Source organism: Emydura macquarii, unplaced genomic scaffold, assembly GCF_026122565.2.
Source record: "Emydura macquarii macquarii isolate MOO-44397 ecotype Brisbane River unplaced genomic scaffold, CSIRO-AGI_Emac_v2 contig_499, whole genome shotgun sequence".
Taxonomy (NCBI): domain Eukaryota; kingdom Metazoa; phylum Chordata; order Testudines; family Chelidae; genus Emydura; species Emydura macquarii.
The window spans coordinates 12584248-12609350 of NW_027130636.1; the positions used below are offsets into that span (position 1 = coordinate 12584248).

The 25103-nt window shown below is 40.9% G+C and overlaps 1 protein-coding gene across 1 annotated transcript in view; it reads right to left on the reverse strand.

Annotated features, from left to right (window-relative positions):
• The window catches only part of SLC25A36 (solute carrier family 25 member 36), a 50564-nt gene extending 25779 nt beyond the window's left edge, over positions 1–24785 (reverse strand). Inside the window, exons 1-3 of the mRNA XM_067538954.1 lie at positions 24659–24785; positions 9747–9917; positions 4131–4208 (exon numbers count right to left, since the gene is read on the reverse strand). Of these exons, the coding sequence (XP_067395055.1) occupies positions 4131–4208; positions 9747–9917; positions 24659–24699 (290 nt within the window). The 5' untranslated portion in view covers positions 24700–24785. The remainder of the gene's footprint in view (positions 1–4130; positions 4209–9746; positions 9918–24658) is intronic.
• Between the last annotated feature and the right edge of the window lie 318 nt (positions 24786–25103).

The window sequence follows — 25103 nt, forward strand, 5'->3', positions numbered from 1 at the left end:
GTTTACAATTGTCCCATCTCCTCACCTCTGTAATGCACCAATCCCCATTGGCCTCGAAAAGAGAGAGAGTGTGTGAGAGCATAAGGAGAGTTTGTGAACCTGGGGTACTCCAGCCACCGGCTCATGCAGAGTGGCAATGCTTTGCTTAATTTACAGATGGAGTTGTAACTTCAGACACACCTCGCAATGCAACGTCAAGCAGTGCTATCTGTAAATTCATTTTAGTGGCATTGCCAAATGACAGAACAAGTAAAACCTTTGTAATGGACATGTAAGATTTGCCTGGGGGTGGCAAGATATAAGGTTATTTTTGGCTTCTAAGTTGTTTTATTAAAAACATGAAATACCATTTTTTCAGTTGTCCCTTGTTCAGTCTTGCCTCAACCTTTCAGAATAAGTGTTTTAACTTTTTAACTGAAATGAAGGGTGGGACTAGGAAAGAATTATTGTAAATTTGCAAATACTAAATTATATAAAACTGACAAATGGTGTTCATTAGTATTTAAACTAACGTCTGTATCAATTAATAGAGTTAGTGTTTGCTTGTTACAGCTGTGAAACTTATTTTGTAAAGAATACAAAATATACATGCTTACTAACATTTTAGGTTAGCAATAAGGCTTGTGCATTTTTAAGTCAATAAATAAAATCTACAGGAGTGAAAATATAAACATTAACAACCTCATTAGTTATGCAAACATGTTTTTCTCCACAGCAAAATGATAAAGTGCTTGCTTTATGCTATGTAATTTTTTTAAATGGGATCTGAATCCAGTTGAGTTTGCTGTATATGTTATGAAACAAGCTTCTTTACAGCTTATTCAAACAAAGAACTGCTGTTAAAGCCACTTACCAAATGCTTAATTGAAACAGTGTTTGACCAAAGTTGATGACTGGAAAAAAACATGATGTGCTAATTTATAAAGCTAAACATATTACCATGTCAACAATTCTGGTGAGAGCACTACAGAAAACAAGCTACAGTAACTGAATAGCTTTTTGAAAAAGCTCACTGCAAAGTAACACATGTAACCAAATTAATGAACAATAGAGATGCATTTAGAATCAATTTTGTGAACACGCGAAATATTTTTATGATCATTTCTTTCACACACCAGCCTGAAACTAACAATATAGGCTCCATGACTATCTAACAGAATTCATGATATGTGAGTGGGGACGTGTTGGGGACGTGAAAAAAGTGGGACGTGAAAAAAGAAAAATACACCATTAAAAATTGTGCAGGGAAAGACAGCCCAGTGGTTATGGTGCCAGCCTGGGAGTTGGAGACTTCAGTTCAATTCTCTGCTCTATCAAAGACTTCTTGAGTGATGTTGGGCAGAGACTTTTGTGTCTCAATTCCTCATCTATAACATTGGGTGACAGTATTTCCCTAAAACACAGTGGTGTTTTGAGGATAATTCTATTAAGGATTGTGAGGTGGTCAGCTATTTACGGTGTGCAATAGCTATGAAGTAGAGATTCCTACAGAGTAAAGCAAAAACTTTTAAAAAGAGAATGAGGTCCTTCTATGAAGGGCAATTTTGAAAGTGTGAAAGAATTAAGCTATTAAAACAAAATCTAAGCATTTAATTAAAATTATAAGAACAAAGTACATTCAATGAGTTGCTGATGACTCGTGAAAACCTCACCCCCCAAAAAATGTTATTTCGAGACTGCTCTCTCCTGTATGTGTGATATTTTCAAGTTTTAATTTCTCATTTCTTATGAGGGATATTTGCATGAAAATCAAGTCTGTTTCTGCAATGCTGATCTACTCTTGCAGCCAAGTAGGATCTCACTCAGACAACTGAAGCCAATTACAGGGTCACTAAGACATTCATGACATCAAATGGAGAAATAAGGAAAATAAGCAACAGAACAGATGATGTTCTTGTACAGATACCTAGTAACAAAACAAAGTAAAAGGAAATAAAGTGAACTGTTCGCATACATCAATTCTTTAACAAGGCTTTCCCATGAGGCATGAGTAAGTATTTAGGGACAGGACAATACACTAGAGTCTTTACTATTTGAATTCTTACACAAACTTTAGCAGTTGGTAACTTGAATACATTTAGAGTTATAAACTGTAAGTTTATACCGTCTGAAAACTCTGAATGCCAGCTTTTAGATAGCATAAAATGGTGACTTTAACACAAGCACATGAAGAGAATTCTGTTCCCAATAATCTTGTCAGAAATTAAGTATCTGATTCAGGAGTGCAAAGACTAGTAAGAGTACTTTCAGGACTAGTAAACTTTTGCAAGCACTGGTGCTGATTTTGTGATCAGAACAAAAAAATAACACAGACTTCTGCATTAAATAGATTTTTTTCCCCTGCAAGTTTTCAAAATGTTTAAAGTCATTTTAATAGCAATTAAGCAAAATATACACTATAAAGTGCCCTTTAAAAGTAAAGAAATTAAAATCAAGAGAGTATGAAATGAATTGCTCTTTCAATTTCTTGTTCCAGCAGACTGCATGACAAAGTCCTTAAAAGGGATTTTGGGAACTAGTAACTGACTACTGAAGCCAAATTAGCACAATGTGCTAAATTTATTCCCCGGTTATAGCATGAAGTCACATTAAGAATAAATTTGACCGAATACATTTACAGCAGTATTATGATTCTGAGCTATACTAAACCGTGAATTAGAAAGAATAGCTTATTCATCTTGGGATCGCTTTGACAGGTCATGAAAGATACCACACCACATTCCACGTTTAGAATGCCAAAGATCTACGCAAGTATTTATTCACATGATAGAATCTCATATGTCTGACAGTGGTACCAACAAGGGCAGCAAAGATAACAAATTGTCTGCAGGGCTATAAACTCTGAGAAGTGGTTAGGTTTTTAATGATGAGATTTTCAAGCACACCGAAAAGGATTGTGCTCTTAAATTCTTCAGAGCAAATTTTGGAAATCTTCCCCTAAATGTTGAAAAGTATACAAAAAGGGGACTCCATGAACTACAGGAGGTTAGCGGGCTCAAAAAACAGACTAAGGAGATGAGCTGAAGCTAAGGATGAATCAGATAGGGTGGAGTTTAGTAGAAGTGTCTTTATGCAAAGGGGAATTAATATGTGGAATGAACAATAAGGCAGCATTAGGAAGATGTAACTGGTAACTTCATAGAGTACAAATACTGAACAGAAAGCAGCCATATGGGTTAACACATCAGAGTAGACGGTAGGCTGTGTGGTTATTAGTGTCTTTTCCATCCTTTATTTTAAAGAACCTCAGCTTCTGTTTAAGGTTGCTCAAAATATGAGGTTCGATTCTTACCAGCAGCTGCTATCTACACAATGCTGTAACTACCAAGACAGGTATGCCAGCAGAAACATTCACCCCTGAAGAAGGCAAATGTCAACATCCCTTCCACCAGATTTCAATGGGTAGAGCAGATTTAAGTTCCAATAGGGGCTCAAAAGGTTTCAGCTGTGTGGCCCGGACACTGCTCCTGCACTGGCAAGTCCCACCTGGTTCCTGGGCTGTTCTAGCTGGCTCTAGGACCAGACAGTGTAGAGGGTGCAGACAGCTTGCATCACTGTGCCCTTCCTCCTGTTCCAAAGTGGACTTTTTATTGCAGCAGATGCACACGTGTTCCACTAGCAGATCTCTGGGCGCGAGTTATGCCCAATGTATTAGGAGTATTTCCCCCCCCACAATTTGTCCTCTTGAAGGGGACAGGTTAATTGAAGATTTCAAATGTATATTTATTTACTGCCTTACATCACTGGAAACTGTGCCTTTGTTTCTATTCAGTCACACACTCATTATAATAGGCATGTATATCCCTGCAAACAAGGTTAGAAGACTGTATACCTCATTCTGTACAAAACTGGACATCAGAAAATTTCAGAGATGGGCATTATTGAATACTGCTGTGGATAAAGAGATGCACGTCTGGAGCTTGCACTATACAGGAGTGGCCCAACTGGTTTCTCTCAAATTTAGAGGTTATGCAAAGAAAAAAAAAGTGGCCTTACCACTAAATATTTCCACTACAGATGTAACAGCTTATTTGAGGCAAGTCCCCCATGCCTTAAAGCTTGACATACACATGTTTAAACAATAGACTAAAATTACTTCACTTATTGAATAGTCATGTGTTAGATTTTACCTGGAAGGAGCAACGCCTACCAAATTAGGACCTAGCCCTCTAAACAGAGAACGAGGACCTTCCTTTTGCAAGATCATCCTGGAAAACAAAAAGGGATTTTGCAATATTAGACATACATTAGAAGTGCTATAGTTTAGTTAAATTTAAACTTTGCATATCTTACACATACAAACTAGTAATTCTTGTTAACAATTTTATACTGTACCTGCCAACTCAGAACCACATTTTCCTAAGAGATGCAAAAGTTAAATCAATTCTTTATAACATTGTTACTATATTGTACACACTTCAGTTTCACTTCTCATTTTCACCTAAGAACGCAGATCATCCCAGGGCTCAGCCACAAATAAATGTTTTCTTCCAACTAGAAAAGGGTCCTTTTAGTAAATGAATACAAATGTGTACTTTCTATTATTACTGCTGGACCATTCATTTTGCTGTAGATTCCTATTTCAGAATGTGGGAACAAACGAACATTTAATTTTATTGTTTTTTTTCCCCATGGCCCTCTATCCACAACACCTAATAAAATACTATGCCAGAGGAGGTTCACGAGAAAAATGTATTTCTAGAAGAGTAGGACATGGCAATTCACAGAACCTTTTGGATGTTGATCTTAGGGATAAATTAACTCTAGTTAATATCACTGATTTAACCAAGGCAAAAATCAGATGCAAACTACTGCCAACTTCTCACCCTTAAACAAACAAGCTAAAAGCAAACAGGCAAGCACCAACATACTCTCTCTGGTTATTTCAACCAGATTTCTTCAGCTTTTCAAGACATACAACAGCACAGTAGGTTTAAACTATAAATTTAAAATATATGTTGAAACTTATAGGAAAATACCCCATTACATATAAAAATGCTAACATCTGCTTCCCCCACACCCAAACAATTTAAATTAGTATTAGCACAACAGGATTTCTAGCAAATTACAAGTCTTCTAAAGCATGAAAAATATAGCATTAGCACTCAAAAGAGTCATCAGATGGTCAAGGAAGTGTTCGGTTTTCAGCATATTTGTAACTTGATTTTGTGTTTGGAAAATGACAAATACTAATTTTGGACTTGGCGCTCCCCTACCGTAATATGAATAGAAACGGACAGGGCAGATGCGCTGGAAAGCATGTGGCTCTGCTACATACCCTATTTCCTTCCTTAGCCTCCAGAAGCTCTTCTCTCACCATACTGAAGGGTTATGGCTCAGCAGCTGTGGGGCCAGATTCTTCCTTGATTTATATCCCAAGCATTCCCAATGAAGTTACTGGGCTGTAAATCCAAGTCAAATCGGAGCCATTGTTTCCTACCATTTGGATCATTCCTGCAAGGTGCTGAGCATTCGGACCCCAATCCAGCAAAGCCCTTAAGCATGTGCTTAACTTTAATCACATGGGTGATCAGGAACAAGGAGTTCAGCATCTTGCAGGATTGAGCCCATTATCAGTACAGATCTGGGAATAGTGTTGATGGAGGGAGACCACCACCTGATTTTTGAGAGAGAGACTTACAAAAGAAAGGACAACAAATCTTGAGCAATAAAGTGATACCTCAAAATTCTTAAATGTTGGCATTTAATTAAAACACTTGTCCCATAGGGTTGTGACTTTTAAGGTAGGCCAAACTGTATAGGGTGTATAGCAGCACAGGATTTGTTCTGATGTCTTGACACAGTAATGTACCAATGAACTTCCACATTGCTGACCATACTGGGAGTGTCTAAGCCTAAACCTTGATGTTAATTTCAGTGCTGCTTTAAAAAGTAGGGAAGATGCAAGTATACCCTCATCACCACTGCAAACCCCCCCTGAGGTGGTCTCAAATGGTATTTTTTAACTGCCAGCTGGATGTTACAATATAGGACATCACACTTATCAGTTTAGATATGCTGTCCAATATGAGAAATGTTGTCTAGGCACATTTCCTATTCAAAAAGAAATCCAGGTTAATGACAAGAGAATTAGTCAATTCTGCAAACTCAACTGTTGCGTAAAATGCCCCCGTCTGAAAAGGTTTCAGCAGATTAGTCTGGAAGGTACACATTCAACTAAGTACAGTGCTTAAGGGGATTTCAAATCTATACTGAATATCCACATCTGAAAACAGTCAAATTTTGAGCAAGTGTGAGTCCACACCATCATACTCTTCTGCTACATAAAAGAACCAAACATTTAGGCCATTTCAAATTAAAAAAAAAAAAAAAAAAAAAAAAAAGTCTGATTTTTTTTTTTTTTTAAAATCAAAAAGGCATCTGTGTTGTATAAAGGGACTTACAATGGCATTATATAAATCACAATCACCTTGGATATGATGTCAAACATCTAAGAATGTTCTTGTGCAACATTTTGGCTTCACACCCAGCATAGTAAGATGTGATTTCACAATCTCTAAAGTGCTTAACTGAATTTGACTGGAGTGCTAGCCACTTTCCAAACATACTTTGCAAATCAACAACATATACTTAAAAACACATTTGCCATGTTAAAAGAATTTCCAAACTGAAATTCTGAAGCATCTATTCCAAATTTCTATTTCTATAAACTGATCTGTAAGGGCAAATACTTTTGGCCATGCAAAGTCCCACGGAAGTGGCTCTGCCCATGTTCATTAGCAAAGAACAGATTGCAGGATCTGATCCTAAAGCACGACTGGCCTCACTTGCTGAAAGATAAGAGTCAGAGGGAATTAGACCAGTTATTTAAAATAAATACATTATTTTAATTTTATCTGTGAGATGAGGCCATGTTCTCCCCGCCTCTCCCCACATTTTAACAAGAAGTCCCATCGTTGCTGATGAGATAAGCTTGAACCTCAGGGACAGGAAGCACCTCATATACCAGCAGCAGCCTGGGAAGATCTGAGAGAGTCAGGCTGGGTTGAAGACATAAGATTAGCCTGTACATGATTCTGACTCTTTTTTTCACACTACAAGGCCAGCCATCACTGGAGAGCTATATCCTGGTAGTCTAAAGGCATTTTACACTTACACACACACACACGGAAATGGGTGCATTGGACAAATGGTAACTAAAGCTAGTTCAAAATGCACTTACTTTTCATCCACTGATAAATCTTAAAATATATTGATGAAAAGCAAATTTTAGAAAACGACATCTACAATCATTTAAGGGATTTGATCAATTTAACAATTCACATTTCTGTCTGAAATTTTTAACCACCCACTACTATTATTTGTAATCCTTAAGATTACAATCCTTGAAATAGAGAGGAGGGAAGTATTTCATTATTATTTTTTGTTTAATTTATGCAATTGACATCATATTGTCTAGTCAGTTTTATGGTCTCCTTGAATATAGTTTGTCAGTTTTCCCTATTGTTTGTGTGGGCCTTTCACATAGCAATTGGGGAGAGAGAAAAAAAACAAACTTTAAGAATTTGAAAATAAGAAGGTAAAAATGGCAAGGGTATTCAGGGGCAGTTACCGTAACTCCAACTACTTGGAACCCAATTTTTTAATAAATTGATTAGATTTCAAATTGACGCTATCCCTTAACATCCAGCCAGATGAGGTTTCCAGAAGCAGAGTGAATAACTGCATAAATATGAGTTACTAGTAACACCAAAACTAAAAGCAAAGTTTCAATATTTATAGAACTTTCAAATTTTAGTAGACATCTTGAGTAACTGTGGCACTATGGATCCATTCTGTAAGGTACAGAAATCAATGGATATTGAGGATGCACAGAACTTTTTGATATCACAAACTATGCACCTGCATCTGATGTCACTTAAAAGTCACAAGTAAGTGGATTGAGCAACTGAGTTACACCAATTTTTACACAGGTGTCAGATAATAATCAGACTGTCTGCCAGACATAGCATGCTAGCAGAGCAAAGACAGACATCAACCCCTAAAACAACTAAAAGGAAATTTTAAATAATAAAAGTAACCAAATGTAAAATATTTTAATGTCTTACAACTTTTGACAACACAAAGAAGCTCCGGTATACTTTGGTGCTTTCTTACGGCAAACAGGCTCAAGAACCAACTTACCAAGGTTTATTAAATATGGGACATCACAAGTGAGGACCCAAGTTCGCTAGCTGTGTGTGTCAAGCACAGAAAGAAACCAGGTATGTTAAATTGAATTATCTATAAAATGTAAGTCATATTACTCCAGTGCTGATCACACTTGAATTTTAAAGAGACCTTTTAAAAATCTGTTATCCATTTTAACTTTGGCAACAGTATTTTATTCCATATAGATCAGGATTAGTTCAAATGTTTTAGAGAGAAGCAAACTCATGTAAAGCACGTAAGAATTACTGCATTAGCTTAATTGCTGACAGCAAACAAGAGAGGAAATTAATGTTGAGCAACAAATGTGGAAAAAATATTGCATTGCTAATCGCTAGCAAAATACATATGTAATTGGTAGGCATAGACTATTTTTTGACTATGGTAATATTTGTCACAGCTAAAGAAATTGATTTCAAACATCAGAAGTGCCAAAAGCCTTTTTGAGTGCTCTTACTTCTCTCATCAATCAAGGTGATGGCATCTGATGATGGTGATGGTTCCCTGAGCCTCTGAGTGCAGGGCAAAAGTAGGTCAGGGCACTGCTGTTGGGGAAGAGAGCAATTTCATTCACATTTGCTTTTGCAGTGGAGTTTTAAAATACTGGATGAATCTAGGTTTGTGCAGTTGAATCTTCCACCTTCACGGTCACCATTTAAGAACAACACAGATGATGCGACTATTTTGCAACCAGGAGGCGATTACTATACGGTTATTCATGATCCTTGTGATTTAGGTGTAAAAATCAGCCTCTGGTGCTTATACAATGAAGTACAATAAAAAGGAGTTCACCAAGACATGAATGTGCCTTCTTCCCCAACTGGTCAGCCAAGAAATTATATTTTGAATGGAGCTAAAAAATAATTTTGGTATAGAAACTTTAATTTATAGCACCAAACTAAGTCTTGGCTTTAATTGGGGGACGCGGGAAATGGAAGGAGTGGAGGGTTGTTAAGTGCCTGATTATGGACCAGGCTGAATAGCAGCTTTCCAGATCTTGGCAGAAGTAGGGTAGAGGTTCTTCAGCTGCTCTCTGACCACCATGAAGTCTTTGATGATCAGAGTTAAACAGAGGAGAAAGGACAAGGGATAACCATTTTCCAAGTCGTGTTGTTTAAGAGTCCTGCACTCCTCCTGGGTCAGAAGCTCTTCGGTTATCAAGTGCACCTAAAAAATTACAGGGAATATACAAGGGTGCTGACTGGCTAGCAAGAACACTGAAAACATCCTTGTGCAAACATAATGCCATGTAAATAAATGCCTATTTAGGAGCATTCTGTATCATTTGGCATCCCTTAGGTATAAGGGTCAGCTCTTCTAGGGTTGAAGTTCCAGTACCATCTTCGCCTCTCACAACAGGCCCAAATATTACATTTAAATAACCATTTATGGAGCTGTGACTGTAGCATGACTACACTGTAAAGAACTTAAATTAAAAAACCTCAATGCATAAAGCACCTACGTTTTAGAAGGCAAAATGTTAGGGATTGTATGACATTATCTCTAAGGAAAAAATAGCAGTAACTCTAGAAAAATAAAAAGGATCAGATGAACAGGGACACGCATATAGAACTCACTTCAAACAGTGGAGAGGTCCAGGAGATACTCTAGTTACTCGATTGACACTGGCACCATTGACAGTGCTGAGATGAACTTCGGAGATGTAGAGAGTAACAGAGGAAGACTGCAGGCGTGTTTTCACAACTTCTAGCGGACATGTCAGAATTGCACCAACAGTACCCCCACATCTGCAAAAAGAAATAAGATTATTGCAATTCTAAACCATGAAGGAACTAGAAAGATCATTACATTAGCTAAATAGAAGATGGTTCAGGATCATGACGGGGCGGTGGTCTGAACTCAGATGATAGTAGTGCAGTTATTACTGCATGCCCCTTGAACTAATGACACCTGTTAATTTCTCTTCAGTAATCCCAGATCTCAGAGTAAAAATTTTAACTGCCAGAACAAATAACTGAGATTGTTGCAAAAGTACACAATCTTTAGTACATGCAGCTCAAATCTGCTCTGTAAGGTGAGTGTCTAAAATGTTTAGTTTCTTATGGCAAAATTTAACCTTTTCTTCTTAATCTTTGGTGCATTCCTGATCAAAACTAAGTTGTTAAAATTCCCAATGTGTAAAGCTGGGTGTGTATATGTGGGTATGTACACAATACATTAGCACTACATGTGGATAATAGGAGGGGAAATAAAGAAAGCAGTGAAAAAAACGTCAAGGGCTATGTTATTCCAGATTACTTCAAAACTCCACTTTAATTGCAATGGTAGCAGGGAAAGCAATAATCTTCTGATAATTTACCGGCTCATTTCTTCAAGGCAAGAATATAGATTTACTATTCAGAGAACAGACCACAATGGAGTTGAATATGAAAAAAATGAAAGTCTTCTTATCTGGTTAGAGATGGAAAGAAACATGGTCTTTTCAAGTTTCACTGTACAGTCCTGCCAATCATCTTGATCTGCAAATTGAGAGAAGCGGTGCACCACTCCTTCTCCTCTCTCCTGTAGCACAACACAAAACGGCATTTTGACAGTTTTGTAAAGGAGTCATTCTGGTGTGTGGTGCTAATAATTTCTTTAATTAATATCTATGTACCCATCTGCTCAACGTACATTTTGCACAAGAAGAATCTCTCAGGGAAAATGAGTAAAAATAGGAAGTTCAAGAATCATGAGTAGGACATTAAGAATACCAATTTCTCTTACTGCTACCATTGTCAAAAAAGTACACGTCTCTCAACCTTGGAAAAAGATTAAATGCTATTCCACTTCCCAGAGGAGGAGTTTATATAAACAGCCCCGCAATTGATAAATCCAGAGTTCGAGACTTCACTCTGATAATTCTAATTTTTGCAGAACTTTACTGTTAAGTAAATATAATGGTCTCAATTCTACTTGCAGCTACACTTGTGGCACTCCCACTGAACTCAACAGATGTGGTGCCTGCTTGGGAAGCTAGGGTTACCATATGTCTGGGTTTTCCCAGACATCGCCTCTTCTTTGATCCTCCGCCCTCTGTCCAGGAGGATTTTTCAAATAAGAGGAAATGTCTGGGATTTTTGCAGAACAGACTTTGTAGCTGAGAATGAGCTCCCATTGGTCCCTCCCTTGCATCTACATCTGATTGGTCCCTCGCAGCTGTCAGATCCCACCCACTGTAATTCCGGTTCCCTGCCTTGGAGAGGGGGAGAGGCAGGGAGGCGCAGCCGAATGGCTGTTGCTGTGTCCTGGGTCTGTGCCTGCTGCTCTGCCACTGTGACAGGGAGCGACACTGCCCCCCACCTCGAGAGTGAGGCCCTGGGTAACCCCTCCCAGTACACATTCCCCTCCAAGCACTCCCAAACTGCACCCTTTCCAGCTCCCCCTCCCAGCAGCGTCCTCTTTTTGGGAACCTGAAACATGGTAACCCTGTCTGAAGGCAGAATTGGAGCCACTCCTCAGCATTTCAACAGTTTCAGAGCTATCAAGATTCTAGCTATCAAATATTTTCTATTGAAAGACAAAGGAAGTCTCAAAAAGGGAGAATTTTTATCATTTAAAAATGTTGCTGATTTGTTTAACAGCTCTTTTCACCTGCCTGCTAACAACCAGATAGTGTTCCACTTAATGATTGGGGGTGAAACCCTGACCCCATTGACTTCAATAGGGCCAGGATTTCAACTTGGGAGTTAGAACTTCTTGTAATAGATAGTGATTCTAAAAAAAATTAATGTAATACTCATGAAAGGTGCCAGAGCTCCAGAGAATGAGATCCACTTTATCCAAAGAACAAACAGTGAGAGTTTCTTCACCCTGCCACTATGCTGCAATCCTGACATAGTTTCCACCCAAAAGTAGTTTAGCTTCTATAGGCATCCTCAATTTTTTCCTACTGCAAAGGCGGCCACAAACTTTATGCCAACTATGATTATGGTTTGTGTATTGCAAGTCTTAAATAGAAGCAAATCATCTTTCTTGATCATTTCTATTCTCAGCAACCTGAGTCACTATACAGTCACTGGGGGATTAAAAGTCTCAACATACTAACCTAAAGAGTGTCTGTATATTAAATACTAAATAGATTCCAAAATTGGAATTCAAATAATATAGTGATGGGAACCACAGAAGCACTTTTACAGACAAAAAAGCTAAAATAGCCTAGGGAAGTATGATAGAAGTTTTAATTTTAGAAATATCCTCATTTGACAGTGAAAGTATGTCAATATTCTATTTACAGCTACACAAATGTATACACATTAACAGATCTGTTTATACTAGTTCTTATATAGTTATTTCATCAGTAGATTTAAAAGCGCTTTACAAAGGAGGTGCAAATTATTTTTCATTGACTCTCTACTTGATGTGATTTGGAACCTTTTCCATTCACAGACTGAATATATTTTAAATGCTACAACATGTTAAAAAGTAACCTTGTCTTTGAGCAAAGCTATATACAATCAACAAGTTACCATGAATACATGAAACTGTTGCTATTACCATGTTAAAAAAGAGTTGTGCAATAAAATGCCTGAATTGTTTTTCCGTGTGTGTGTGTGTGTGTGTGTGTGTGTGTGTGTGTGTGTGTGTGTGTGTAAATATAACATTAGCTAGGGCAAAGCAATAGAACACTATAAAAGATAGAATTACTATGCTGTAATGACCACTGTATTTCTACCACTGGATTCAGATTCATGTTGCCAGGACAAAGGAAGGAATACTCATGCTTTCTATCCAACAGATTGCTTGCTTGCTTGCTGGGTGATTTAAATTTGTAAGGAAAAGAAACAGCATTTTCTCAGATGCAGGAGAAGTAAGGACAGAATATTAAGCTCCAAATGAATAAAAAATATCAGGGCTGTACTTTTAGGGAACAAATGTTTTTCAGGTCCAAGGTCTCTGATTTGCTTTGCTAAATAATGGCCCAGGTTCAAACACAGGATTGCTGTCAGAGGTACCAGATCCATTCCTTATCAACCACAAAGGCTACTTACGAATGCTATTCACCAATGGAAAACTACTATGGCAATACAACATTTGATTCCACACTGGTTGGTCCTTAACTTATCAAATAGTAAAAACAAAAAACAAACAAACAAACAAAAAGCCCCCAACACACTGATCAGACGCCATGTTGATCTTTCCCACCACAAACTTTTATTTTTATTTTTATTGTTTTATTGCTGGTTATTTCGCACATTTACAGCATGCCCCGGGGTTGTGCACCAGGGATTCTCAGACTTTCTTTACGTGGATCACATTTGGAGACTGTCTTCTGAATCTCTTCCCTTCTCATCCACAAACACATGGAGAACCCCTCTCCCATTTGTCATCACATAACATCCTTGCAGCAACTATAGAAATTGTTTACATGTAAAAGTAGTATTAGCTAAAAATATATTCAATATTTTCCTATCTTTTAGTGCAACTTGACATCTGGAAACAAGGAGGAACTAGCATCACATGACCAAACACCTCTCCTGGACCACACTTTGAGACCACTGCCATAACCCATCTGAAAGTTTGGTAACCTTTCCTCCAAACAGTATAAAGCATTACTCTCAATTTCTAGGATTTTGTAAGGCTGCTATAGTCATTTCAATGTGTGGATGCCACTTATTTCATACTATTTCTCCACAATCTTTTTGTTCACAATGTAAAACTTTCACAGCATTACCAAACTGAAGAAATTAGTTGTCCTTCCACTGTGTTACTAGCTAAAAATCCGGAAAAATGAGGTGTGTGGGGGGGGAAATCAAATTTTCTAATCTCTGTCTCCCAACCAAAGGCTAGCTGTAAAACAACCTGACTTCCATTCTAAAATTTGTTCAATGATTGTAACAAGGCTTTCACAGATATCTTGCAGTATATTTGAAGTAAGATTTTTTTTTTAAAGGAATTTTTCCCTAAAAGTTAAAGTCGCAGACTTTAGAAAATTCAGAACTACAAAGGATTCTTTATTGTTATGCTAAACTTTTACAAAGTTCAAGTCATTAATCTGTAAAGGTTTAAGTAATTTAAATTAGGAACTAGTATACATATTTGTTTAGATAGTCTAAATTTATCACTCATCAATGTTGATTCAAAAATTTTTGAAGTGATTTGCTGAAATTAAATGGGATGAAACTTGGCATTTGAAGCACCTGCCTTGAAAACCCCTTGTCCCCCATTAAATCATCTATTCAGTTACTTTCAAAATAAGGGGAAAAACAAATATAGTAATTTCAATATTTAGGTATTGTAGTCCGAGATGCCTTTTTAGCAATATACTACAAAAGTGCCCTTTTTAGATAAAATGGAATTGTGCAGGCAAATAATTTTAAATGCAGAATAGATGAACGTTTTTGGAAATTTCGAAGTGGGTACAGGAAAAGGAACAAAAAAGAATAATTTAAAGTGAATTATTTTAAAAGAGGCTATTTGCATTTTACTTATTAATTAGACAGATATAAATATGTTCTCCTCTCACAGATACATGAATGTAAGATTGAAATTTTCAGAGTGCCTCACTTCTAAATTTATAGCATATATGGTGAATGCTTGGTATAATAAACTCATAACCTATACCATAGTCTGCAACGTAGACTTTTATAAACTCTGCATATGAATTATTGCTGATGCAAGGCATGCTATTCTTTAGCAGTCAAAGAACTACACAAATGTTGTCTCAGCACTCTTAGGAGAGATGCAAGTATTAACTTCTACTGACAGGGAAGCTGAGGCATAAAGCCATTAGGTGACTTGTCAAGATCACACAGAAAGTACGTGACATAGCTAAGACCAGAGCAGTGATTTCATGACTCACGGACTGTGTTTTAGCCACAAGACCATCTCATCTCTCTTTAGCCCTGTTGAATAGGAGACCCTTTAACTGAAAACTTCCATTTTTGTATCACAATAAGAGCTCGCCTGAGCCACAGCAGCCAATATTTGTTAGGATGGTTGTGTTACATGAAAGTACATAACAAGGACAGATTTGTACGACTTATGAAAGCTACACATAACTAGCAATGGTGACCAACCTTCTTTGTGCAAATACCAACACTCTTAGCACATAGATGTGCCACCTGCACTGATAAAATAAGCTTTGGGGTAGCATATTACAGAGGTCTCAATACACATTCACAGGAAAGATTCATTCCCATCCCCATCTCTCATCTTAAGGTACAAATAAATTTAAAAAACAGTTAAAGGAAACACAGAAAGTTAAGGCTAAAATTGTTGCCTCATTCTTTGGCTGGTGTTGGAGGGGATTTGAAGCCATCTGAAAGTGACCCTTGTTAGTAGCATGCTATTTGATACCACATAAGCTCTGCAGGCTGTGACATCCAACAAGGCACTTTGAGATGGAGCTTCAGCCCTTTCTTTCAAGTAAAGTCATTAAAAAAAAAATCAGACCCATTTCTTTCACTAGGGCTTTATATTTGATGTTCTGATTTCTACCACTTCCCCACTTACTCTGCATGGGAGAATTTTGTAGAGTTCAAAATGAACTCTATTTGGGCTTGATTCTTGCAGCATTCCCATTTCCCTCCAGCGACACCTGAATCAGGGTGAACTAGCACAATGCTCTGATCTATCAATTGCAAGGGAACATTTGCATCCAAACAAAAATCACTACTTCAAGGAAAAGTAAAAACAGAAAAAAAAATTGTGAAAACATTTATTTTAGCGCTCTCTCTCTCTCTCTCTCTCTCTCCCCACACACACCCCCCCTCCTCTCCCCCCCCCCAATCTGCCATATTAGAGGATGGTGTAGGAAGGGGAAAGTTTAATAGAGATTTTGTAATAATGCATCAGCTGCTTACTTGTCTGGATGGAAGGAAAATTCCCAAACACTGAGGAACTGGACCCAGTGCAATGATTAACTGCAGGCACAAGGCTTACTGAACTGCCAGTGAAACACTAAGAAGTCCTGCTCCTGAAAATGAATTTATTGTTTAAAAAAAAAAAAAAAAAGTAAAATAAAAATTGAATTGTAATGCGAATTATTAGTACTACCAAAACCCATCTGTGCATGCCCCACCAGTGATTCAATAGACAGAATCTGTGGGTATAGAACTAAAATATCAGACATGCCGCTAAACATGACCTGTATAGACATGCAAGGAACTTTATTTACAACCAGCTCAGTAACTCTGACAGTAGCATAAAGGAGACCAAAGTGTATTTTAATAGGAAAGACGTATTAGTCATGTGTATTTAGGCTTCAATATTTGTTGCCTACATAGTTTATTTTATAAGATTCTTTCAATGTATTTTTAGTAGCAAACAGCCACTTCTTTGTGTTTATAATCCTGACACACCATTAATAGATGGCCATCTACTACAATTTACTAAGAAGTTATTATATAACCTGTCAAACAAAATACGAAAATGAAGAGATACGTACAATTACTTCTCTGTAATGGAACAGTAGTATTTTGTTTGTTTCTAGACCTAATCCTGCAAACACTCGTGTAAACAGTCCCAATGCCGGTGACCCAAGTAAGATCAGATACTAGTTCAGAACCTTACCAACAACATGTCACAATGCCAGGCCCGCCAACGGCAATTCTGGGCCCCAGGGCAGAACACTCAATGGCCCCCCGTAAAGGCGGATATTTACAACCATGGGCGGCGGGTGAAGCTTCCCCACAGGGAGGCTAGATTCCTGTCCCATCTCTTCAGCCCGCAACCTCACCCACATTCCATTCCTGCTCCACCTCAGGCCCTCTCCCCCACTTGGCCTCTGTCTCTCCTTCTCCCCCCCCCCCCACTCACCCGCATCCTCTCTTCCATATTCCCCCCTTCCCCTGAGCCAGGGAGCAATGGAGGAGGGCTGAGCAGCAAGGGGGAGTGGAGGGAGGGGGCAAGCAGCATTGGGGATGGTGAACGGGGAGGGAGGAAGAAGAGAAACAGCAGCAAGTGGGCTTAGACCCTTTTAAATCACCAGGCCGCTGGGCAATGCCCATCCATCAGTGGGCCTGCACAATGCAAATCATAATCAATGGTTTCTAATTAGAGTGTTTAACACAAATACCCCAATATCCAAAAGCTGCTTTGCACTGGCTGAACCCAGCACTCTCACAGAGCAATTCACAGAATTAAAGGCCTAAATCTGGCAGGTATTTTTAAATGTATAATAAAACCTGCCGAGAACGACCACTCATGGGATTTTGCAGAAGCAGTCGCTTGTAAGAGGTGGTCTCTCTTCAAAAGTGTGCATATCAGAGGGGGGTGGTGTTCCGTGGCCTCTGCAAGAAGTCGCTCATGACAGGTGGTCTCTAAAGCACAACACAAAAACTGGTAGGAAGATTAAAAATAAAATAAAGATAGACTATCACTATTCATCACTATCACGATTCATCCTAATATACACATTGGGGCCGTAAATTTGCAGATTATGATGTACAGGCAGACTCCTGAGCCCAAGAGAAAGCTTCTCTGCCTGCACAGTGTAACTTACAGGATTGAGGCCTAAATTTTAAAAAACAAACTAGAGGTAATCACAGTTGTGTGCTTATAAGAAGAACAAAACAAGTAACTGCCACTTTTCCAGTCTGTTTCTGCTACATTTCAACACAGGAGACGTATCAGTCTTTTCTAAACTGTGGTTCTACTCTAGAAAATGACTATGCAAAAATGGCACCTTCATGACAACAGATCTGATCCCTGTGTACATTCAAAGGGCTATCTGCTTACTTTAGTAACAAAAATGAATCTGGTTTTGTTTGTTTTTTTAAACTATCAGTAGCACCACAAAACCAGCACAACTAAGACAGTGACAATCTCACTGAAGTTGCACAGAAGTAGCCGAGGGCCTCATTAGTCCTGCAGTTACTTTATCACCAGCGATGACCTTCAAGAAGGAAAAAACCTAGTTTGATTTTCAGATCTCAGGTTGAGTTTGCAGAGTTGGCAGCCAAAGAAGATGCCTTTTTACTTGCAAATCTACTACATCTGATAAGGAGTCACTTGCCTTGTCTACTTCACCATTTTTATTAAAACGTCCCACTTATGTGCGAACACAAATGGGCCTACACCCAATGTATACAGGTCATTAGCATTTTAACCACCGTGCCATCCAGATATGCTCCAAGCAGGATTAGCACTTCCACTGCTGCAGTCAAGACAGAGCTGCAGTGTTAGGGCTAGAATGAGAAGTTTTAACAAACATTAGCGCAAACAAGGCCAGAAAGACACTGACCCACACAATGCCTATTTTAGAGTCACTTTTCAAAGTAGCACTGCATTTTAAACAGTAGATTTGATATCTAGTCAAAAAGTCACGGCAAATATTACACAAGTCCACCTGACCATTTTTGCCATTTTACAATCATTTACCTTTTTTCTAAAATGTCTCTCTCTCTCGGGATTGCTGTATGCAAAACCCACAAAAACAAAGGAACTGACTACACAAGGGAAACAATGTAACTGACTAAACATGAAGTGCTGTCAAAGGAACAGAGTAAATAAACTAGACTTTTTCCCCTAATCTTTTTCCAGTTACTGAAATTTTAAGCCCCAGCTCTGTAATCAGTTTTATGCACATGCTTAATTACAAACACATGAATAGTTTGTTAATGTGAATGGAACATCTGATTAAGTACGGTAAGCTGGGTGAAAGCAAAAAATGTGTTTTAATATGGCTAAATGTAAATGTATAATCTAGGAACAAAGAACGGAGGTGACATGATGGAGAACTCTATCCTGGGAAACAGGGACTCTGAAAAAGATTTGGAGGTCAGGATGGATAATCAGCTGAACATGAGTTCCCAGTGCAATGTTGTGGCCAAAATGGCTAATGCAATCCTGAAATGCATAAAAAGGGGACTCTCGAGTAGGAGTAGAGAAGTTATTTTACTTCTGTATTTGGCATTGGTACGATTATTGTTGGAATTCGGTATCAATTCAATAAGGATATTGACAAATTAGAGGGTTCAGAGAACAGCCACAAGAAAGATTAAACAATTAGAAAACATGCTTTATAACAATAGACTCAAGGAGCTCAATCTATTTAGCTTAATGAAGAGAAGGTTAAGGGTTGACTTGATTACAGTCTATAAGTACCTACAAGGGAAACAAATATTAATAACAGACTCTTCAGTCTAACAGAGAAAGATTGAACATGATCCAATGGCTGGAAGTTGAAGCTAGAAAGATTCAGACTGGTAATAAAGCATAAATTTTTTAACAGTGAGAGTAATTAACCTTTGGAACAACTTACTAAAGGTCATGGTGGATTCCCCATTACTGGCAATTTTAAAATCAAGACTGGATGTTTTTGTAAAAGATTTGCTGTAGGAATTATTTTGGGAAAGTTCTATTTTGGGTCAGATAAGATGATTCCAATGGTCCCTTCTGATCTTGGAATATGTCAATTTGTGAATTATGGTTCTACTGTGTAACTGTTATTTTGCAGTATAACAAGTCCCAATACTGATATTTCAAGGATTCATAAGGTAGCAGGAGTTTGAAACAGTATTTTCTTGCAAGTTTTTACTGATTTAAATTGTTTTTCTTTTTGAAGATTAGATGTTCCAGTTGTAGAAAAAATGATTTGCAAAGTTCTCTCTGTTACTCAACAAATGAAATACAAAGTTCTTGTTTTAACACCACCTTTGAATCCCCTAGTCACCTGTCTTCTACACATCAAAATAAGACAATATTTATTTGATGTTTCCCTGCACTATTGATTTTCTAGCTCCAAAAGTGACTTCTACCATATTTTAATACATTCTTTAAAAAGTCTCATCTTTAAAAGCTATAATCGTCTAACAGGCAATTTTGCTGTCAGACTAGTAATAAAGTTTTCATATAAAAATAGTGACACTTCCATAAAGCTATTGCCGCAGCAGAAATATAGTGGTGCTCAAATTGCTCCAGCAGAAATATGTAGCAAAACTTTGACTGTTTACCAGAAAGTTTGTGTTGCTTCAAAACAGACAGAGTGTTTCAATGGACTTAATCCCTTGTAAGAAAAGGTACCCTAATTGCTTATTATTTTTAGATAGCTGAATATTATTTCCATTTTAAGTTGACGGTCACCATGGTTGCCATTTTTAGTTGCTTATTTTTCATAAAATGAAACAGCCAAAGTAAAATGGCTTTAATTTTTAAACACAAAACGGGTTGTAACTGTTGCATAATTTTTTAAAATTCGGTGTGTTACAAAATCAATCAAGCCTGCTATAAAGGGAGCTATGTGGGTATTAGGTCTGTGCATGAGGGAGGGGGAAAAGGGGGACAAATCAGAAATAGAATGTGGAGCCTTTCCATTCTAGTTCTTTAATTTAAAATCCAAACCTGGTAGTGGCCAAGTGCTGTAACAATCAGATATTTGTTTGGTGACTGTTATGTGGTCACAACCCAGTTCTAAGATGTGTCTGCATCATTAAGTCACCACAACTGGCTTCTTCAGTGGCAAGCTCACTACAGAGGCTAAGGATTAAATGGAAATGAAGACTGAACTGCCCTCTTCACCCCTAAAGCTAGTCCTTCCACGTGACAAATGATGAAGTTTTTTTGTTTTGTCCCCATATGTTGGTAGAAAAATATGGTATATCTGTCCAGAGAACACCTAGATTGCAGTTTCCAGAGCTGTGTATCTGGAATATTTCACAAGCATTACATTCATCCTAACAAGATGAAAAAGGAATTAAAAATAAAATCCTGTTTTCCTACTTTTCCATATTGGCCCCGCCCCCCACGATTTGAGTAGAGCATTAGCTATCGTAACTGTCCTGACATAAACCAATAGTTTAAAGTGCTTATCCATATTCTTCAGTCAAATTGAAAATAAAAGGAATCATTCAATAAAAGATCACGCATCAGGCTGTAAACTAGAGTGACACTGGGGTTGTTCAATTACCCTGAATAACTTTCACACTAAATGAATCAATATATACTTTTGGTTTTGCTGAGCCAGGATTAGAAGCAAATCTGTGGCTAGCACCCCAAGAAAAGGCAATACAAGGTGTCTCAACACATTCTGCATAACATAATCTTTGACTCATCCGAAGGGCATGGTAGCCAGACAGCAAAATTTATAGATCAGACCTCTTTATCAACAACAGAGAAATTCATTAGCTGTAGAGATTAATAAACTGCATCTGGCCTTGATTCAGTTTACAGACCTGAACCTTGGGTTTACTTTCAAGCAAGCTTCTCTCACTCCCTTGGCCTTCCTTTTGTAGAGCTGTCAAGTCAGGGTGCTGAGATGAGGCTTCAGCATGTTAGAGGCAGCAGGAACTCTCTTTCTCTCTCTCTCTTTTCTGCGGATTTACAAGGAGCTGACTTACAGGAGGTGCTGTCCTGGGCCCTGCTGCTGCATTACTCCTCCTCCTCCTCTCCTTCCACTTGTACATCTAGAGGGCAGAAACTGGAAGTAATTGTACCTGCCCAGGCACTGTTACAAGGAAAGTATTGGGGATCAGACTCACATTCTGCCCATTAATCCCACTGTTTGGTTCAGCCTGGATCTACAATCTCCTATCAGGGTCCTGCCCTCCCCCAAGGCCATACTCCCAACTTCATGTCATCAAGAACCAAGGCAATGAGAGAGATCATCCTCATAATTCCTCACTGAATGAAGCTAAGGCAACCTCTCCCAGCTGCACCAGAACACCAATCCCAAATGACTACCCTGTGGGAATCCATTCCCGTTCCCTCCCCTGCATTCACATCTGTATGTACAGACACAGAGAGACACACACCAATTAAGGCATCCTTCTTTTCTATAAGATCTGGCTAGATGAGCCTCCTCCCCAAAAAAACACCAGTTCCTTCTTCCCAGCCCCACCCCAGAAACTATCTGAGGGTCCTGTCAGCAACGCTACAATGGACAGACCATCTAAAGGTTGCTCCCGTTACAGATCCTGAGAAGATTAAGTCAGACCCCTGGCAGCCACCTCCTCCAGCAGAACAAGATCACAAGGAGATCATTCCCTACACAAGGATATGCAATGATGCAGTAAACTGCTCCAAAACCCTCCTGGCCCAGGAGCCCTGCTGCCAGCCAGGTACACGATTCTTCTGCCTTCAGCACTTCTCCAATCCGGTCTCTCTTTGTGATGGAGGGAGGAGTGTGTCTGACACGCTCCCCTTCTGAGAAACATACCACTAAACAAACTATGAAATACCCCAACCACCATCTATGTTCCCCCAGGTCCACCCCCCCATTTCCACTAAGAGGCCATATAAGAACAGAGATTCGCCCCTACCCCCAGAACCTCCCTCCCCTGCCGGTCCTGACGCCACATGGCAATAGGAGTGGGGTGCGGGGCCTAGATAAATTAGTGCCTCCACCTACCCCCCAGCACAGAGATGCACCAGGGAGTGTTGCTGGTTCCTCCTCTTCTCCCTCATTCTGTGCTCTGCTCTGCACAGTGGTGGCGGGCGCTTGTGCTCTTAGTGCCAGGTCACTCACTCACTGCTCGCTGCTGCGGAGCCTGGTGCAGGGAGGGCTGCGTCCCGCGTAGAGAGCGGAGCGAAGCAGCCCCAGCCCCGGCCCCAGAGAACGGCGGGCCGGGTCGCTGCTGCGTTTTCCTCGCGGCTGCTGCAGCACCAGGGAGCCGGGAGGGGGGGGAAGGGGAGGGATCCTGGGCTGGGTTTATGGAGCCGACGCGGGGCCCAAAACGGACGCTGCCATCGCCGCCTCGCCCCGCTCCTACAGGCCCCTGACCTTTCACATGACCGTGAGCAGCGCCGCGCAGCTCAAGGACTGGGAGGAGAGGCGAGGCGAGGCATGGCATGGGGGGGATGATGAGAAGCGGTGCAGAAGGGGACTTAACTCAGCCTCCTCTCCTGCCCCCCGTTCAGAAGCATCCTTAGACGCCACCCCAGAATGGGGAGGGAAAGGAGAAGGCGGCTGGATCCTGGCAAGGGGGAGGTGGAGACAGGGATGCGGCCCGCACTTTGTTTCCCGGGTGGGAGATAAGTTTCCGGGAGGCAGGCTGAAGGGGGCATGTCTGTGTTTAGTGAATCACACGCAGTAATGCAGAGAGTGTGTGTGTGTGGGGGGGGGGTCCCAGTTTTGCAGCCTCCCAGCCCCCCCGCCGCAGTCAGAGGCGTGCAGCCACCAGCAGGGAAAAGTGGGTCGGGTCCTCTTTGAGGCAAGGGCAGGAGAGTTTCCTCCCCTGAAAGTGATAAAGGTGGGCAGGAGACCCTATGAATCCCCCCCCTCCGCCGGAGAGCGGTGTTGTTCTGTGCCAGCCCTTCCCCGAAAGGCAGAGGAGTGGAGCGAGAGCTGATCCTAGCTCTGAGGGGGTGGGCCCCCGCTGCTGGCCCGGGTCCCTCTCGGCCCGGCCCCGGGAGCGAGCGGCATGGAAATGGGGGTGGGGAGGAGGGAGCAGAGTCCGAGCGGAGGCAGCCGCCCGGCGGTGGAGATGACAGAGGAAAAGGCAGCGGGCTCAGGCCACCCTTCACGGACAGGGGCTGGGTGTTGCAGAGCAGGGCTGCGGGAGGAGAGGGGAACCCGCCCGCTTGCAGAATAAGAGCTGGGCCGCCTACAGGAAAGGGGGAGGGGGGAAGAAAGCGTTTAACTCTGGTACCTGCACAAACAATGCCAGCCTGGCCCAGGCACCCGCTTGCTTCCCCTTTTCATGTCTAGCCGCCACTGCAAGACACTGCCCCAGAGTCCAGCTACCTCGCACCGCGCCAGCCCCCTTCCCCACTGCAAGCATCCCCCGCTTCCATGCAGCCCACCGCCAGCCCTTACATCCTCGCCTGCCAGTTTCCACCTACCGGGCCCTGAAACCCCATTCCCTCCCTCCAGGCTATCCCAGCCTGGCCCCAGGATGTCCACGGTCCCCATCCCAACCCGCCCTCCGCGTCGCCCATAGCCGCCAGTTAACACACTCCAACCAAAACTGCACTGCAAGACCCCAACCAACTCATTCGTCTTCGCCCAAGCATCTCATCAACCCTTTGCCCACCCCTCCCCCACGCACACATCCAACCGCCCAGCAGATCATTCCCTCGGGGATCCCATCCGGTAGGCAGACAACACCGCAGTGAGTGTCTCCCATCCACTCTCCAGGCAAGTGACCTGCTGCCACTACGCACTCACTGCAATCTCCTCTGTCCTCCAGATCAAGGGCTGTCGAAGCCCAACCAGCTATCTCCTCCGAAGAGCAAAGGAGGATTTACCTTCCCCAGCAATCCCGGTCCACACAACAGCAGCACCGGCTGCAAAAGACTGCAGCCCTTGGGAGCCATTTCCACGGTTGCTGCAGTGAAGAGAGGAGGAGCTGGGAGAGGTGTTACTTTGCATTTACAGGCCTCGCTGACACACAGGAACGGCGAAAGATCTCGCACAAAGAAGATCTCCCAGAGAAATTCTAGCAAATTGCTTACCCCTAGCACCTCCCCGACCCCATTTGCTCCTCCACAGGGCCCATTTCCCCCAAACCTCTTTCCTGGCTGATCACATTACAAAGGGTTTACTCATGCACACGCACGGGGGGCAAGAGATGAGACCAGAATAATAATATTTAGTGGCTGCACCTACCCTCCAGCAAATAGATGCACCAGGGTGTCTCTCTGGCTCATTCTCTCTCATTCTTTCTCGTCCCCTGCCTGCAAACGGGAAGCAGGAGGTAATGGGCGCTTCCGTGCTGCTCAGTCTCTGCCTGTCTGCTCCTTGGGAGGGGGGGTGGGGGGATGAATAATAACAGACACCAAGTCAGGGCTGCTTCCTGCTGAGAGCGAACGTGCCACCAGCGCCGGCTCCTTTCCCCCCTCCTCCTCCTTTCCAGGGAGAACAGCAGCCTCGATTGCTGCTGCTGCTGCTGCTGCTGCTGCTGAATCTTCCTGATGCTGCAACCATCTACAGCGGCAGCAGCAAAGCCACTGCCGCCTCCCAGAAGCTCTCGCTATGAATATGAAACTAGGCCCAATATAAACAGACACTGTAATTGGCCCACGGGAGCATGTGACATCACCGCTCAGCTCCA